Below are 16513 nucleotides of genomic sequence, written 5' to 3'. Positions count from 1 at the left end.
TTATTTATTTTATTCCCCCCCTCCCCTTTGAGCTTTGCTGTCTATGAGAGGAAAGGAGAAGTTTGAAATCAGGAATAACAGGTCACAGCTGAGCCTTTGGAAGGGGAGAGGAACCAAATTGCTTCTTGTAGTGTGACAGCAAAGTGCAGCCAGGCTGGCAAAGATGGGTCTGGGGACATGAGCCCAGCGCAAGCAGCTCCTGGGGCAGTTTGTACTTATAAGGGTTTATGTAAATATTACCATTAGGTGCTCAAATAAGTTTGGTGTTTGTCCTGAAGGAAGTATTCAAGCCCATGTGCAAAATGACCTGGTCTTACATGCCCACACCATGAAATACAACAGGATTATGTGAGGTAACTGCAGTCTCTTCTTTTACCAGGTACACAGCCCCAAGGGGTTAAGGCGGCTGGAGGTGGGAGGTTTTGTTTTTGGGGCTGAGCCTGGGGGGATTTAAACCCCCTCTCCCAAAGGGCTGCCCAGAGCAGCAGGCTCCGGTGTCCCGGGAAGGGGCAAAGGGATGGATGGATGGATGGATGGAGAGGATCCGCGGGACTGCCAGAGCACCGGGGAGGGACAGCAGCAACAGCATCGCCGGCTGTGGGGTCATCCTGGGCTGCGTGAGGGAATCTGGGGGGCCAGGGTGGGGAGGATGGCCCTGGGGACTGAGTTGGGGGTCAGTCGAGGGGAATGAGTGGGAAAGGATTGAGAAGGGTGAGCTTAGGGGCTGATTTTGGGGTAGGGGGGTCAATTCTGCGGGGGGTGAGCGCGGCAGAGGTGAGGATGGTGACTCTGATTTTGGGGTCAGCACTGAGGGGTGGCCTTGGGGCAGAGCACCGTGACGGAGCTGGGGGGCTCAGTGCGGGATGGATGAGCGGGACACGGGCAGGAGGGCCGGGGGATGTACAAACCCCGGGTGAGGCACAGCCCCGGGAGGCTGCCGGGATCTCCTGATCCCGATCCCAGTCCCGGTCCCGCTCCCGGGCTCCCCCCGGGTCCTCCCCGTTCCCGGCGGCCCCCGCGCGGCCGCGCGCGCCGCCCCCCCGCCCGCGGTGCACCGCGGCCGCGGCCCCGGAGCAAGATGGCGGCGGAGCGTCAGGGGGGCGGCGGCGGCCGCGGGGCCGGGGCGGAGGAGAACAAGGACCACAAGGACGGCAAGGACAACAAGGAGAACGAGCGGCCGGCGGCGCCGCAGCCCGGCGGCCTCGGCGATAGCCTGGGCCTGGAGAGCATCCTGCGCAGAGGCGGCGGGGGGACGTGGCAGGCCCGGCCCCGTGGGCGGCGGGGGGACGTGGCGGCAGCGAGGGGCTCGCAGGGCCCGGGCGGGCAGGGACGGCGGGCAGCGGGCGCTCACCCCCGGCCCGGCCCTGGACATGCGGGCGGCGCTGGCCTGGGCCTGCGTGGGGTTTTGGTTTGGATGAAACAGGTCAGCCTGGCTTTCCTGATTTATGGAATTGCGCTCTGCCTGTGCTAATTCCCCTTCCAAACCGCGTGACGGCCGGCGTCAGTCTGCACAGCGGAGCTGTGTGCTGGGCCGTGTGCTTTAGGGTAAGAGCAGGTCACCCGTGAGCTACTCGTGGTGATATTGCAGCTTGAAGTGAACAGTAATATATAAAAATATCTTAACAGATGCGCTGAGGTGACAGATGGTCACCTGCACATCTAGTGCTTCTGAAATCTCGGCGTGTAAAGCTCGAAGGTTTTGTAGGTGAAACTTGGATGTGAAACCAGTCCAGCTGCACAGCTGTGATAGAGCTGAGTTTTATCTTCTGGGTCAGAGGGAAACCCGAGGGAAATCAGGTTTCAGTTTTCCACGTGGCATATGGTAGGTGTGTAGTCAGTGACTGTTGAGTAAGATGCAGACATAGCAATTGCCCTGGGAATGTTGGAAATGTCTTAAAAAGTTCAGGGGATATGAATTCAGCAAGTAACTGCGGGATAAAAAAAGAGTCTGAAAAACATCTTGGGTAGACAGCAAGGATGAGGAGGGCTGTGTTGAGATATTGCAGTTCGACTTGATTGTTCTGCAGATGTAGAATAATTCAGTGTAATAACTATTGGTGCAGGTTTTTAAGACTTCAGGGACTTTCATTTAGGTGTAGTCCTAAGAAAACACTTCGATAGATATCTGGCATTTTAAACTTTAAATGTTTGGTGGTTTCTTTAGGTATAGTTATAGTTTTTCTTTTGTTTGGCTTGTTGTACAGTCTGGTTGTGTGTTGTGGGCTTTCTTTAAAGGCTTGGTAAAGCTTGAAAGGGAAGTTTTAGGATATGATTATATATAGCACAGAGATTTCTTGTTTGTGGTAGAGATTTCATTTCACAAAATAACTTGTAAACTGAATGAAGAACATCAGATTTACTGGAATGTGGCATGGTTTTATTTGGTAGGAATAACTGAGGGAATAAAGGAAGTGCAGGAACTCTGCAAAAACTCTGCAACATTGAAAGATGTGGAGTCTGGATGGAGTGATGGTGCCCCAGGTCACAGGGCAGTGCTTCACGTCACAGATACTTGTTATAGCAATGTACAGCAAGACTAGAAATCTGCTGAAAAAATGAGAAAATTAGCCCTGGAGTTATTTCCAAAAACACTTTTTATGAGGTTCTGTGCTCAGAAGGCATTTTGTTTATGGAAGCTGTGCTGGGGATGCAGCAGTGATTCTATTCAGGGTGGTTTTTTCTACAAAACTGTGTCACAAGTGTTGCTGGGGAGGTCCTGCAGCCAGGCTGGGCAGTCAGGTGTATTATCCTGGATGGGTCTTTCGGCACAGCTGCTTATCCCAAATTGAACTCTGGTGACAGCAGCACTCCTGTGGATGTCTGTAGGAGGAGGTGCTTGAGGTTTGTCTTGGTCTCTGCTGACGGTCAGGAGCTCTGGAGGGAGCTGTGGACTCATGAGGTGATTTAGAACCATCAGCTCCCTCATCCCTCTGCTTTTAGGAGGTTTTGGGCTGCCCCAGTGTTTGAAGTGCGTTTGTCTCATGGGATCTGTGGGGTTCCCTGCTGTTATTTTGGGGTGGAAGGAGGAGCTGGTGCCAGCTGCACTGTGAGTGTGCCTTAACGCGAGCCACAGTCCTGCAGATCGTGAAGGAGTCGCAGCAGCAGCACGGCCTGAGGCATGGGGACTTCCAGAGGTACAGGTGAGTCTTAGGAGAGCTGCTCCTGGGGCTTTATTTAAATTGTAACCCCCCCCACAGCAGGCAACAAAGCCCATCTGCCAGGCTGTTCTAGCTGAGGCCGTGTGTGCTGATCTCCCATGGCTGTACTGTGGTGTGGCTGTGCAGACTGGCTCTTGCATCTCCACTGCCCATAGGAGCTTGTGTTCACACCTCCTGATAGGCACTGTACTCCTCCAGAACTCAGTGCTCAATAAACACACGTAAACCAGTTAGTAATGAACACATCACCCTGATTTTTAAAGATCATTAATAACTATGTGTCTTCTTACCTTGTTTTCTGTTAATTACTGCTTTACGGGTAGTTTTTGGGCTACCATATGTCACACTTGGAGTTTTAATTGTTAAGACATTTGCCTGGTACAGCCTTTAGTCTTTTTTTTTTTTCTACTTGGATAGAGCAATAAACAGAAACAAAGTTGTCCTTTGGCCAAACTGACTGTGGTTATCCTTTTTTAGGGGTTATTGCTCCCGCAGGCTGAGGCGGCTCCGCAAAACTCTCAACTTCAAAATGGGCAACAGGCACAAGTTCACTGGGAAGAAAGTAACTGAAGAGATTCTCTCAGACAACAGGTACAGGGACTGGATGGAATTGAGAATTCAGTATGTTACTGAAGAGTTTCCCTTCATTAGTTTCTGTTGAAGGTGGAAAACTATTCTGTGCAATATCATCCAAAGCATTTATTTTCAGAGATGTTTGTTGTTGATATTAATAAAAGTTCAGGCTGTAGTGCAGGTGCAAGAGACACTGCTCAGATCCAGCTTCAACCAGTGGGAGAGGAAGGAGCAGCAACAGCCTGTTCCTTCTCTTCCCTCATAGTTGCTAAAATTGATTCTTTTCATAATCAGTGGATTCCTTTGACATTGAAGAGGAAATGTTTATTCAGGTCTGTTGCAAGGTAGCCATGGGAGTGCTTTTAATGTAAAGGGTGTAGCCAACAAGGTTGTGGTTGGAGATGTAATCCCTTCTGTTTGAACAGAAATATTACACTGCAAGTTTTACTGAAATCTTCTAAATTTGACAGAATGCTCATCTGACAGAGTATGTGGAGAATAGCCAGGATTTTGGGTTCACTTCCCATCTTTTAGGAATACTTGAAATGTTTCCCGTCTGGTCTTTTCTTGTGGGAAAACAGCACATGATGCTGCATTCACCTGTGTTGTAAAGAACATATTGAACCAGTTTGAAGAGTGGCCTAAAATGATGAATCCCATGTCTTTGTAGTGTCTGTGGTACTACAGAATGATACCTAATTCTCTACCTCAGTGGGGTAATTACACTTCTGAGTGAGAAACACAGCAGGAACCAGTCAGGAATAATAAGACTTTGTGGGCTTAGAACTTTAAGAAGTAAAAACATCTTGCCTCATCTAACCAAGCTAAACTTCTGTTACTGAAGTTGGCAGGCCAAATGGCAAAGAACTGGTGGTGATGCAACTCTTGTCTGAGTCTCATTACTGTTCCATGGACCCTCCTGCACCCTGCAGGTATTTGCTGCTGATCCTGATGGATGCAGAGAGGGCCTGGAGCTATGCCATGCAGCTGAAGCAGGAGGCCAACACAGAGCCCCGCAAGCGCTTCCATCTGCTCTCGCGGCTGCGCAAGGCTGTCAAACACGCCGAGGAGCTGGAGAGGCTCTGTGAGAGCAACAGGGTGGATGCTAAGACAAAGCTGGAAGCTCAGGTAAGCACTGATACTTTCATCTTGTTATACAGCAAAGGCTGAACAAGAAACCTTTGGAATTTGGGGTGAAGAAATAATTGCTCTCTCTCAGTAGATAATAAAATTTCAAAGAATTTGGGGTGGCTAAGATTGTGCAACACAGCCCAAGAAAGTGCTTACCTGCTGAGTTACCTTTTTGTTAAATGTGCTGAAGTAGCCACCTAGAACGCAAGATTTGGAGGTTCAGTTCCTGGAAAACAGGAAACAACTGTTGTGACCTCCTTGAGCAAGGGGCTGCAGTGCTGTACTCAGTTAAACTGCCATTGTATAGCATATTGCTGGGGGAAAAAAAGTTTTGTGACATCAGTGGGTCATTGCATAACAAACAAAAAATATCTTTGCTTTGATTTCTGGGCAACCTTGTTTAGAGGAAGGTGTCCCTGTCCATGGCAGGGGGTTTGAAGCTAGATAATCTTTAAGCTCCTTCCTAATCCATTCCATTATGTGATTCCATTTTATGATTCTGTGGTTCCTTAGAAATGTAGCAAAGACAATTAAAGGAGAAGAGGTAGGTAGCTGTAACCTGTCATCCAAATCAATTGTTTTCTGTGGGAAGCCCCAATGAAAATGGCAAAGCTTAGTCACTCACTGCAGGAGTCACATCAGCTTTCATGCTAAAGGTGGCACTAATTAGGCTGTGGATGGTGGGGAAGTGACCTTGCCCTCACTCTGTGTGCAGGCGTACATGGCTTATCTCACCGGGATGCTTCGCTTCGAGCACCAGGAGTGGAAGGCAGCAATGGAGGCTTTCAACAAATGCAAGTGAGTCCCTCTTTGTTCAGTAAATAGTGTTAGATCAGTTACATAAAGCAACTCTGGCAACTCTCTTGAGTTTTTTAGTTAATTGTGCTTAACTGGGAGGTGCTGCTGAAGAAATAGCATCCTCCAGAGCGCAGACACAAACTGTTCCCTTAGGATAGCACCTCACAAGTGACACACTGCAGTGTCAATATTTGTCCTTTGCTGTAGGACCATCTATGAAAAGCTGGCCAATGCCTTCACAGAAGAACAAGCTGTGCTGTATAACCAGCGTGTGGAGGAGATCTCACCCAACATCCGCTACTGTGCCTACAACATTGGTAAGGGAAGGGGGGCCTCATCTGTTCACAGGAAAGCAATATTGATTTAGTTAAACCCTGGTCTAAGTGACATTGAGGCCATAATATTTTGGGCAAATTCTGCATGTGTTCTGGGACAGTTTAGCAATGCAAAAAGGGCCTCATTTTGCAACAACACTTGTGGTTATATGTAGAAAGACAGGAGTAACAGTTTGTGGTAGCTTGCCTTTGAAGACAGAATGGAATTGCAAGCTTGTCCCTAAACTGCCAGTATAAAACCTAATTATTAGTTTTGGTGTATATGGAAGTAATTTTGAAGTAAAATGGAATTGTGATCTCAATTTGTCGATTCTCTCAGGTGACCAGTCTGCCATGAATGAGTTGATGCAGATGAGACTGAGGTCTGGTGGCACTGAAGGTCTTCTTGCAGAAAAACTGGAGGTAATTTGTTTGCATGCCTCTGCTTGAAATACTCATTATTACTGGGCTGAGCATGAATATTGCTGCAGCAAACTGTTCAAGAGCCAGAATAGAACAGAAGTGAGCAAGCAAGCCTAAGCTCTGTGGGAAACAACACTTTCCCAGAAAGCCCTTTGATTTCAAAATTGTCAAGTCTAACATGAATTCAGGAGGTTCAGTTTTGCATCCCTGTAAGTTCAAGCTCCTAAGCTCAATGTGTTTTGTGCAGGCACTGATCACCCAGACTCGGGCAAAGCAGGCAGCCACGATGAGCGAGGTGGAGTGGAGAGGGAGAACTGTCCCAGTGAAGATTGACAAAGTGAGGATCTTCCTGCTGGGGCTGGCTGACAACGAGGCAGCGATCGCTCAGGTAGCCCAGCAGCCCTCTCCATCCTGCCCTTCTAACCATCTTCTGTGCAATACCTGCTACCTGAACTAAAGGCTTTTGACTAAACTAATTTGTTTCAAACTTGGGGCAGGAAGGCTAAAGGTGAAAGTGGGGGAATACTGATGGTAACTCAAAGCTGAAGTGTCAGCTCTCACAGCCTGCTGAGTAGAGGAGTCTGGGAGATCTGATCTGAGTATTCCTGCTCCTTGGAACATTCTGTGCTGCCTTCCAGCAGCAGGGTGATAACCATTATTATTAGTACGTCACTTGGAAATGAAGTTAGTGTTTTAAGAGTAACTGGTTTTGAATTACTCTCCTAATTTCTTTAAGCATCTTTCTCAAACGCTCTGGCTTCAGAGTGACCAAAACAAAAAAAGATATATATTGACCATGTTTTCTTCAGCAACAAATAGCCATTTGCCAGGTGTAGCAGGTGCTATGACATCTATTCCAGTCTCTTACTGACTTCAGGAAATCTTCAAAAGCAGGAAGTGGATTACTAAATGTCAGGATGTAAATCAATTTCACATGTAATGGTTCTGAAACACTTCATAGAATAATGGAATATCTTGAGTTGGAAAGGATTCAGAAGGATCATTGAAGTCCAGCTCACTGGAACTTGCAGTGGCACATACTATGCTTGTCTTTAGTATTGTAGTCAAGTTTTCCACGTGTAGTTTTTCCCTTGGAAACGGTGACCAGATGGGATATCCTGCTTTTCAGTGGCTGCATACACACTCAGAGTTTGAAGAGACAGTGAAAGGATCTTCAGTAATAACTATTGCCACTAAAAATGGGATTTTTGCATTATTAAAAACTTTTTATCACCAGGAGAATAATAAAGATAAATAAAAATATAAATGATAAAACAAAAACCATACAGAGGGGTTAGACCAGAGCAGGGGATGGTGTGAGTAGGCTAAACAGGATCCTACTGGTTGGGTAGGAAACAGGCTGGGTGGGAAACCAGAGTGTTACCAATTGTGTTAGGAATTGGACATTGCTGAATGGATTTGGTTTCAGGAAGCACCTAAGTGTGGCCAGCAGGTGGAAGTACAGCTCAGAGTTCAGCGTTCCCTTGTTTAACTTCCATCCTGGAAGCCAACAGTTGGACTTTTTCAGTTCAGTTGCTCTCTAAAGTAGTGGCAGAACAGCCTGAATTTGTTCTCATCTTGCTTTGCATTCCTGGGAAGCTCTGACTAAACAGAGGAGTTGAGTGGACTGGTGAGAGCTGAGCATGCAGCAGCACTATTTGCATTCCCAGAGGGATAAAACTTGCTTTTTTGGCACCAGTTCTGGAGTTTTGTCAGCTGTGATGGGTAGTCCAGCTTCAGGTAAATGAATTGTGCTTCCTGGGATCATTGGTACCTTTCTGCTCATCTTCACTGAGCTGAAACCTGACATAACAGCAGTGCTCTGCAGGGTTTAATTAGGAGTAAAACCAGTCTGGTTTGTGTAAAAATGGAGTCTTCCAGTGCAATTATACTGTTGCCTTTGGTTCGTTATTGGTAATGGAAGGAACAGAACAAATAAGCCAAACTGAAACTGGAATCCAGGTTTAAAATTGCTTATGTCAGTCCTTTTGTAGATTTGAAGGCACAGCTTTGAGGGCCCATTGGCTCTCACCAGGTAGAAGTGACGAGGTTGCAGGGCAGCATGACACAGGTGTGCTCCTACCTGGTATTGCCTCAAGGATTCTGTGCTCATCTCTAGATTGCAGCAAAAGTGGGTGGTAATAACTGTCAGAGATGTTACACAGTAGTTTAGACCAAAGGAAATCAGACAGCTGAGCACTCCACATTTTTGGAATTGGGTTCAGTGGGATTGGTTTCTGTGAACCTTCTAAGATGAGCTGTTCAGTTCTGTCAGGGCAGTTGAATCACCAGCTGTAGCACTTGTGTCTCAGTCCTATGAGCTGATATCTCCCAAATCAGAACAAGTGTATTTATGCATAGAATCAGCTTAAGGAGTTTTTGCTTGGAAAGGAAAGCCTTTGTTTCACTGCAGGGCCCAGCCCTTGCCCTGTTTGTGCCTGAATGATGATCTGGCCATGTCTGTTTTCATTTTTGTGCTTACAGTGAAATTGCTGTGCTGCTCTGGGTGAGGTTGAGAATGCAGTCAAACTCGTCTCTGGTTATTCTCAGGAGTCAGTCCCACCTTAAAAATTCTCACAGCAAATCTTAAAAATACCCAAACCCAAAAACTGCCTCCGTCACAGGATACCTGAGGCTTTCTGAGGGGGTAAAAATAGCATTACTGATTTGGTTTGTGAACATGGGAAGTGGAGAGGCAGAGACTGTAGAGCTGCACAGAAAACAAATGAGTGTGGTTTTAGACAGTTTTATTCACTTGAACTGCAAAGTTATTGCATCAAAGCTCATGTTACACTGTTACATGGCACGGGAGTGGTAGAACATGGTGCTGGTGCTCTTGAATTCTTCAATCTCTGGGGCTGAGGTTTGCTTCTGAGTATTTTTTTCTTACTGAATCAGTGAGTCTTGCAATCTCCACCTGGTTTCCTTCCCAGCATCTGAATGAAGGCTGAGTTTGGGTTTGGGAGCTTGTTTAGTTGAGTACATGATATGCCAATAAATGAGGCAGAGATCAGGCTTCAACTTGTTTTTTAAAAGTTGTTTTCAAGTTCTGGTTTTGGGGCAGAAGGCCAAAAGCTGCTTCACTTTTTAACAAAACTTACAGCGACAGCAGAAAAGCACTCAGTCACTCCTGCTGCTAAAATATAGGGTTACTGTAAAAAATGCTTCAAACAAGCAAGTTATTGCCACTGTGAGCATTGCTGGAGTGGGAGTGGAGGAAAGATAATCATCTGCATGTTCTTACCACATGGGAAAAATTAAATCAGCATAACAAGAGCTGTCTGCATTGGTAATTTGCCAGTTCAGGACTGCTCAGCTCTTCTGTTGCTGGGCCTTTCCCACAGTGCAGTCCAGCCTCAGAACAGTGCAGGTGCCATCCAGGAAGGGAAGGGAGTTGCTGGGAAGGAAGGTAACTGATGGAAGGGTTGAGACCATGAGCTGTGTCTGCTCGGCCTTCACTTCTGTTCAGTTCTCAGCACCAGCCCCATTCCCCAAAATTTCTGGCAGATTTTCCCCAAGAATATGTTGCAGACAGGCACAGATTGGAGTTCTGAGTACCCATGGATCTTAAATTGGTCATAAAATGGACATAATTTGGGAGAAATTTTGTTTAATCTCCTTAATAATTCATGCATCATAGAAAAAGTTATGATTTCTGATCTGTCTTGAATCTCCTTTGCTCTTAGGCAGAAAATGAGGAGACAAAAGAACGTTTGTTTGAGTCTTTACTCAGTGAGTGCAGAGATGCCATTCAGGCTGTTCGGGAAGAATTGAAACCAGACCAGGTAAGCAGCAAACATCAGTTTCTACTTCCAGTGACACCATGTTTCCTTGGGGCTGATGTAGTGTTAAACTTGCTGGCATTTCTTTAATAAAGAGCTGCAAAATTTGAATTTATTCTCTACAGAACTTGTGTGGGGAATAGCAGTGGAGAAGCCCTCCCTCTTTTGCCTAGAAGTCTGTTACAGCTTCCATGGTTTACCCAAACCTTGAGTTGTTGTGTGTTTTTTGTCCCTTGGCTGCCAGTTTTAAGTAAATCACGCAGTGTTTTTTCTCCACTGCCCACAGAAGCAGCGAGAACACTCTCTGGAAAATGATTCTGGGAAGGTGTCCAACATCCAGTACTTACACAGGTAATAGGCAAACATTGCTGCCAGTGCTAGTGTGAAGAAGCCATGTTCTTATGTCAAGATTTTATTTTTGTTTGGTTTTGTTTTATGGGGTTTTTGTTCTGGGCCTCTAAGATCCCAAAGGATGACTGTACAGATAAGGATCTGATTCGGGCAGCTTTGTAAACATCTTTCTCCAGACTCTCATGTTGACCTTACAGATGTTTTCCTGCCACCAGCTCAGAACACAGAGTAATGTCTGAGTAGCTCTGACAGTGCTGATGGGATTTCTCTTTTTCTCTGGCAGTTACTTGACTTACATCAAGCTGTCCACGGCCATCAAGCGCAACGAGAGCATGGCCAAGTCCCTGCAGAGGGCCCTGCTGCAGCAGCAGCGCTCCGACGAGGACGGCAAGCGCTCGCCGCGACCGCAGGACCTCATCCGCCTCTACGACATCATCCTGCAGGTAGTGCTGAGAAAACACATCCAACTCTCCAGTCTAACCAGAAAACTTTGGTACAAAAAGTTAGTGTAGAAATGCAGCATTGCAAGTGAACTACCGTGAAGTCTGAAGAGCAGCTGAGTACCTTCAGGTACCTCAAAGATGTTCAACATCTGCATGAAACACAAAAAAACCTCTTTTAATTATGAGCAGAACCTGCTTCTTGAATGAGTGTCCTTCGTTGTGCACTCTAATACAGTTTCAAAATAATCTTTCTGACTCTTGTGCAGCACCCTTAGAGCTGCCTTAAGGTTCTGCTGGCCAGGGAGAGTAGCAGCTAAAAATACTTGAGCAGGTTCTCAGTTTCTCCCATAATTTTGCAGTTAACTGAGGGAGCCTCAGTCGTGAATGGGAGAGGGAAATGCCTAATGAAAGAATTAGTTCATGTGAAATCTAAGGAGTCTTTGTCCTGTTTGTGTCAGGAAGTCTGTCCTGAGGGCAACTTGCACAAGTTTCAATGAGAGTCCTTCACAAGGTTAGAAAACTGATAATTAGAAAACTGGAAACTATTTCCCTGGGAGTGTTCTGTTGACTTGTCAGAAGGGGCAGCTTTCTCTTAGTCCAGCAGATTCCAGAGGAAGGCAATGCCTGCATTTGTTACTCTGACTCTCTTTTGCACAGAATCTTGTGGAACTGACACAACTTCCTGGCCTAGAAGAGGACAAGAACTTCCAAAAGGAGATTGGATTGAAGACACTCGTGTACAAAGCTTACAGGTGACTGGGAAGCAGCCAGGTTTTCTTTAGCACACTTGACACCTCCAAAGGTTGTAATTCCACAGCTCTGTGTGCTGTGCAGGCCTTTGATCCAGCTTCCTCTATCCTTTGAGACTGGTTCCTAAAGGGAAACTGCCCACTGCAACTTAAGAATATCTCCTATTGTCAGTCATTTCAGTTGGAAAAAGGTGTGGAAAACAAACACATCAGGAATGCTTTTTTAACTGTTGCAGGTGTTTCTTCATTGCCCAGTCTTACGTCCTGGTAAAGAAATGGAGTGAAGCCCTGGTGTTGTACGAGAGGGTGCTGAAATATGCCCGTGAGGTTCAGTCAGGAGCTGGAGCTCACAGGAACAGCTTGAAGGTAGGAACTCAGTCCTGGAGCTGAAGTTTTATGAAGCAGCTCTGTCCCACTATTTACTGTTAATTAGGTGCCAGGCCATTACAATTCAAGACTGATCTTGAAGTAGGGAGAAGAGTAATGTTCATTATAGCAGAGTCCCAGTGACATGGGAACACTTCACCTGGCCACTTGATTGGAGGAGGGACAGAATTCCACCAACTCCAAAACAATTTACCACTTTTTCTCACCTGTGCATTTTCTCTTATACAACTTCTGTAGTGCCTGAAGCACAATGCTGTAGCTTTTCCCCTTCTGGGTGGGTGAAACCACCACACTGTCTGGTTTTACCTTTGCTCTGACTCTTAGGCTGGCACATTTGAGGCTCTCAAATAGTTTTCTTTAATGCTCTAGGAGCTGCCTGATGTTCAGGATCTCATCACTCAAGTCAATGCAGAGAAGTATTCCTTGCAAGCAGCAGCTATTTTAGGTGAGTAACACAGCTATACTAGAACTCTAATATATTTTGACTAAAGCCCCTCCAGCTATTTCATTCCTTTTATTTAAATTCTGGAGTTCAAATGTTTTTCCATCACCATTCATGAAATCTCTGGAAAAATACTTTTCCCCCCAGTTCCTAGCTGTGTGTGGTCCAGGTAGGCAAGCGATGACTGGACATTGGCATGTTTCTCCCTGCCCAGAGATGTTAAAACCCTTCCTGGCGATGTGCATCCCTTTTGGGATTTGCACAGAAGAGTTTAGTGTTTCATTTTTTTGCTGCAAACACTTTGGCCTTACTCATCCCAGTTTTGCCTGCCTGGGCAAACAACTAAGAGAGAGCGGTGATGTTCTCTCTGTCAGTGACAGCCTTGTCAACAGAATTTTGGGGGATGGATGAAGTTTGTGATTTCTTGGGCTGCTGTTTTTGGTGTGCCTGCTGCTGGAAATCCAGGACAAGTAGTGTGTTGCCTCCTTTAGTGCCTTAATGTTGCTTTGACAGACCCCCCTGGGATGTTTCCATCATCTTCTGCTGTGTGCTTCACTCAAAGTCTGTGCAGCTTTCCAGACCTTCTCATGACAGTGTGAAGGAGAAGCTCCACCACTGCAGGGTTGGCTGTAAATGAGTGTGTGTGGTTCTTACTCTGGAAATCAAGTTGATTCTTCTGAAAATACTGTCCTGTGCATCCCAGAGAGCCAGGATCATGGCTAAGCTTGGAGCACAGCTGCTTCTTGAGACAATCTTACTCTACACCAAGGTCAAGCATATTATTCTTAACCCCTTTTGTTCAATTTTGCAGATGCAAATGATCCTCATGAGACTGAATCTCCATCTCAGGTCAAGGATGGCAAGGTAGGAGCCAAGAGCTCTGGCAAATTCCAGCAGTGCTCTTAATGACCATCACCTTTATCCTGTTACCTGAGTATCTTTCACAACACAGGACATTTCACATTGATCAGGATTTGGTCACAATTGGTGTATTTAGGAGATTTTATTAGGCTTGGTGCTGAAGGCACCTGACACAGGGGGGTAGGAGCTGGGAGGCTGCTTGCAGCTTCCAGTGTGGCAGCTCGCTTTATTTAGCTTTCTCTCTGCACATGGGAGGGTTTTCCAGAGATCCAGCAGCTGTGCTTTGACAGGAGGTTAAATCATTTTCAGAGTCCCCAGAGGCCTCACAAGGGAGCTTGGACTTCCCTTGTCTCAGTTGCTGCTCAGTCCTGTTTGATGTTTGACCCTTTTGATGTGACTGGAATTTAACTTGTGTCCCTTCCTCTGTCTCTTGCAGCCACTCTCAGAACGGTTTGAGACTTTCTGCCTGGATCCTTCCTTGGTCAGCAAGCAAGTCAGCCTCGTGCACTTCCCACCAGGATTCCAGCCCATTCCATGCAAACCCTTGTTCTTTGACCTGGCTCTTAACCATGTTGCTTTCCCTCCTCTGGAGGACAAGGTGGAGCAGAAGGCCAAGAGTGGCCTCACAGGATATATAAAGGGCATTTTTGGATTCAAAAGTTAACCAGGACCCCCAGAGGAACAGAGGTTTTATTCTGTAATTGAAGAAAAAGCTCCAAGAGGTTCTAGGACACAAATAACAGCACCTGAAACCAACAGAGGGAAGTTTTACCATCTCCTCCCTTGTGTCCTGTGTTTATGTTTGTGCACACACATTCTCTCCCAGTGTATTAAAGACAAACAATTACTCAGAAACAAACATACACTATAAATAGCTGAGAATAACCTGGAGCACAGAAAAATTCCTTTCTGCTTGGAGAAGTTTTGTGATCAGTGGCCTGTCCAGGGCTGGTACACATCTACTTACTATGGACCAGGGCACAGATACAGTTTGATTCCTGCCTCTGACCCATTATTTGACACTAAAATTTGGGGGTTTTTAATCAAGAAATTGGGGTGTAATTGGGAAACAGAGGCAGAAGTAGATGCAGAATTAAACCAGCAAGGTGAGGCTCCTGCACAATGGCTGTGGAACAGTAGCCAAGGGGGCAACTTCTTCTCTTTCAACCCAGAAGTCTATATTTTTTAAGAATGTAACATTCAGAAATTACAAAAAAAAGACCCTCTTTTCAATAAGGATGGCAAACATCAAATGTTGATGGTTATTCATGCTGTGGTGGTGAATTTGTACTCTGGGCCAATAGCACCCTTTATTCATACACACACTTTGTTAAATACCTAAATACAGTATAGAACCTATTCCTGAAAGTATTTTCCTGGGAAAATAGCTTCATGGGTGGTTTAGAAATAGCTACTTGCTCTTCTTGGGAAGTTGGGTCTCTTGGTGTTTGTTTTGTCTCTGATCTAAACCTTACCTGAAAACAAGATGATCTTTTTCTGGAGTTCATCTATTGCTTTGTTTCTTGTCCCTGGTCAGTAGCTACACGTGAAATGAGGGATAAGGAACAGGAGACCAGTAGGTTTGTGAGTGATAATTCATCTCTGTCATGCCAGACAGTGTTTTTTATAAAGCACCCAGGTGCCATGGGGATGGGCACTTGGAAAGTGCAGATAATTTCATAATTGTGATCACTTCAACAGGAAAAACCCCACAGTACATGGGCAGAACTGTTCCTAAATAAAGCGTTTGGAAGATTCCACCAGCACTGTGTGGGTTTTCACTCAGCTTGTAGCTGGCAGGTGAAGCAACAGTTTGTTCTGGTTGTCTGGACTTTGTGTTTTTTCTCCTTTTTAAGGCATCGGAGTTAAGGTTGGAAACAGAAGGACTGTTTTGAATTATTGGGTTTTTGTCGTACTGGGAATTTTCCTTGCAAGGTGCATGTCAGATGAATGGAGGGAATTAACAATTCCCATTATTTTAATATGAATGTTCTCTTTGTTCCAAGTTGATCTGATTTGTGAGTTCTCAAAGTACAGGACTGTGTGCTCAGAAAGAGGTGGGAGGAGGAGGAGGAACTTCTTGTTTAATTTTAGCAACATGGAAACAGAATGGGAATTTCTGTTGTTGTAGCCAATTCCCTTTGTCTCTGGATTCCAGGGGCATTTTACAGAGGAAGGGGAAGTGTACAGGTGAAAATGTGGAAGACTTTATTCATCAGATGGCAATTTCTAGAAAACTGGGTCTTGACTGGCAGCTTTCTCGTCCCCATAAAGCCCATTTCCTTTTAGGCAAGGAAAAGCCTGCAATGACCAGACTCACCTGGTCCTGTGTCCAGCTGAGCTGCTTTTGGATCAAATCACAGAAGTGTTCTCCTTAGATCTGTACCAAACTCTGCTTTCCTTCCAGGGATCTGTGTTGTGCCTGGATTGATTCCAGGGAAACTCCTGCTGTGGCCACCTTCTAGTTACAATTTCAAAAGCCTAAGAGCAATTGGCCTCTTTCTGCCAAACATCTTTTGACAGATAACCGATGAGTTGAACGCAGATAAGAAATTTGAAAACAATAAAGTTTTATTCGTGACCTCTGAGGCGTGTAGTTTGTATTAGGAGCACTGAGCACTCTTTACCTCCCAAGCACTCAGAGGATCGAGGTCACACCATCACCTGGGGCTACTGAACCCCTGGGGAATGGCCACTTAGCTCTGGAGGAGGATCTCCTGCCCCAAGGCTCAGATAACACCATCCCGAGGAGATTTGGCTTGTTTGTTTTGGTGTAATGTTAGTGGAAAGTGAATGGAGTGGGGTTTGTGAACAGTGCTGTGGCTTAAATTGTGGAAGGTGCTGATGAGGTGCAGGAGAAGAAACCTAAAAATGTAAAGAAGGGAAGAAAATTATTATTGATGTCACCTGTATGATGCAGACCAGACCAGACTGACAAAACTGAGGCTTTTAGTGCTGCAGTGGAGCCTGGGCTGGCACAGGTGAGGTTTACAGAGCTGCAAGGGGACAGGGCAGGCAGGTGAAGTGTCTGATGTGCAGAACAAACCAATTCCCCTAGGCTTGCCCAGGTGCTGGGCCTGGAACAGCCAGGGCAAGGTTCA

At 45.9% G+C, this 16513-nt stretch overlaps 1 protein-coding gene across 1 annotated transcript; it reads left to right on the top strand.

The window, feature by feature from the left end:
* Positions 1-1060: 1060 nt before the first annotated feature.
* SRP68 (signal recognition particle 68) lies at positions 1061-15175 on the top strand. Its single transcript, XM_005526780.3, has 16 exons — positions 1061-1226; positions 3074-3140; positions 3636-3749; positions 4664-4859; positions 5578-5660; positions 5868-5977; positions 6315-6397; positions 6645-6785; positions 10084-10182; positions 10466-10530; positions 10814-10973; positions 11631-11725; positions 11959-12088; positions 12479-12554; positions 13363-13415; positions 13849-15175. Exons 1-16 carry the CDS (start codon positions 1079-1081, stop codon positions 14074-14076), a joined length of 1848 nt encoding a protein of 615 aa, XP_005526837.2. The 5' UTR covers positions 1061-1078; the 3' UTR covers positions 14077-15175.
* The last annotated feature ends 1338 nt before the right edge of the window (positions 15176-16513 follow it).

The sequence above is a fragment of the Pseudopodoces humilis genome, chromosome 21, assembly GCF_049639895.1.
Source record: "Pseudopodoces humilis isolate 2021_Gansu_Grassland_sample_001 chromosome 21, ASM4963989v1, whole genome shotgun sequence".
NCBI classification, from domain to species: Eukaryota; Metazoa; Chordata; class Aves; order Passeriformes; family Paridae; genus Pseudopodoces; species Pseudopodoces humilis.
The sequence above is the reverse complement of the archived record's forward strand: the minus strand, read 5'-3'. Positions and strand labels throughout refer to the sequence as shown.

What these genes read in the sequence shown, in the direction of transcription:
- SRP68 (XM_005526780.3), top strand. Translation starts at nt 1,079, where the DNA reads ATGGCGGCGGAGCGTCAGGGGGGCGGCGGCGGCCGCGGGGCCGGGGCG. An exon ending in CTCGTGTACAAAGCTTACAG is followed by an intron (nt 11,726 to 11,958) that starts GTGACTGGGAAG and finishes TAACTGTTGCAG; the next exon opens with GTGTTTCTTCATTGCCCAGT. An exon ending in CTCACAGGAACAGCTTGAAG is followed by an intron (nt 12,089 to 12,478) that starts GTAGGAACTCAG and finishes TTAATGCTCTAG; the next exon opens with GAGCTGCCTGATGTTCAGGA.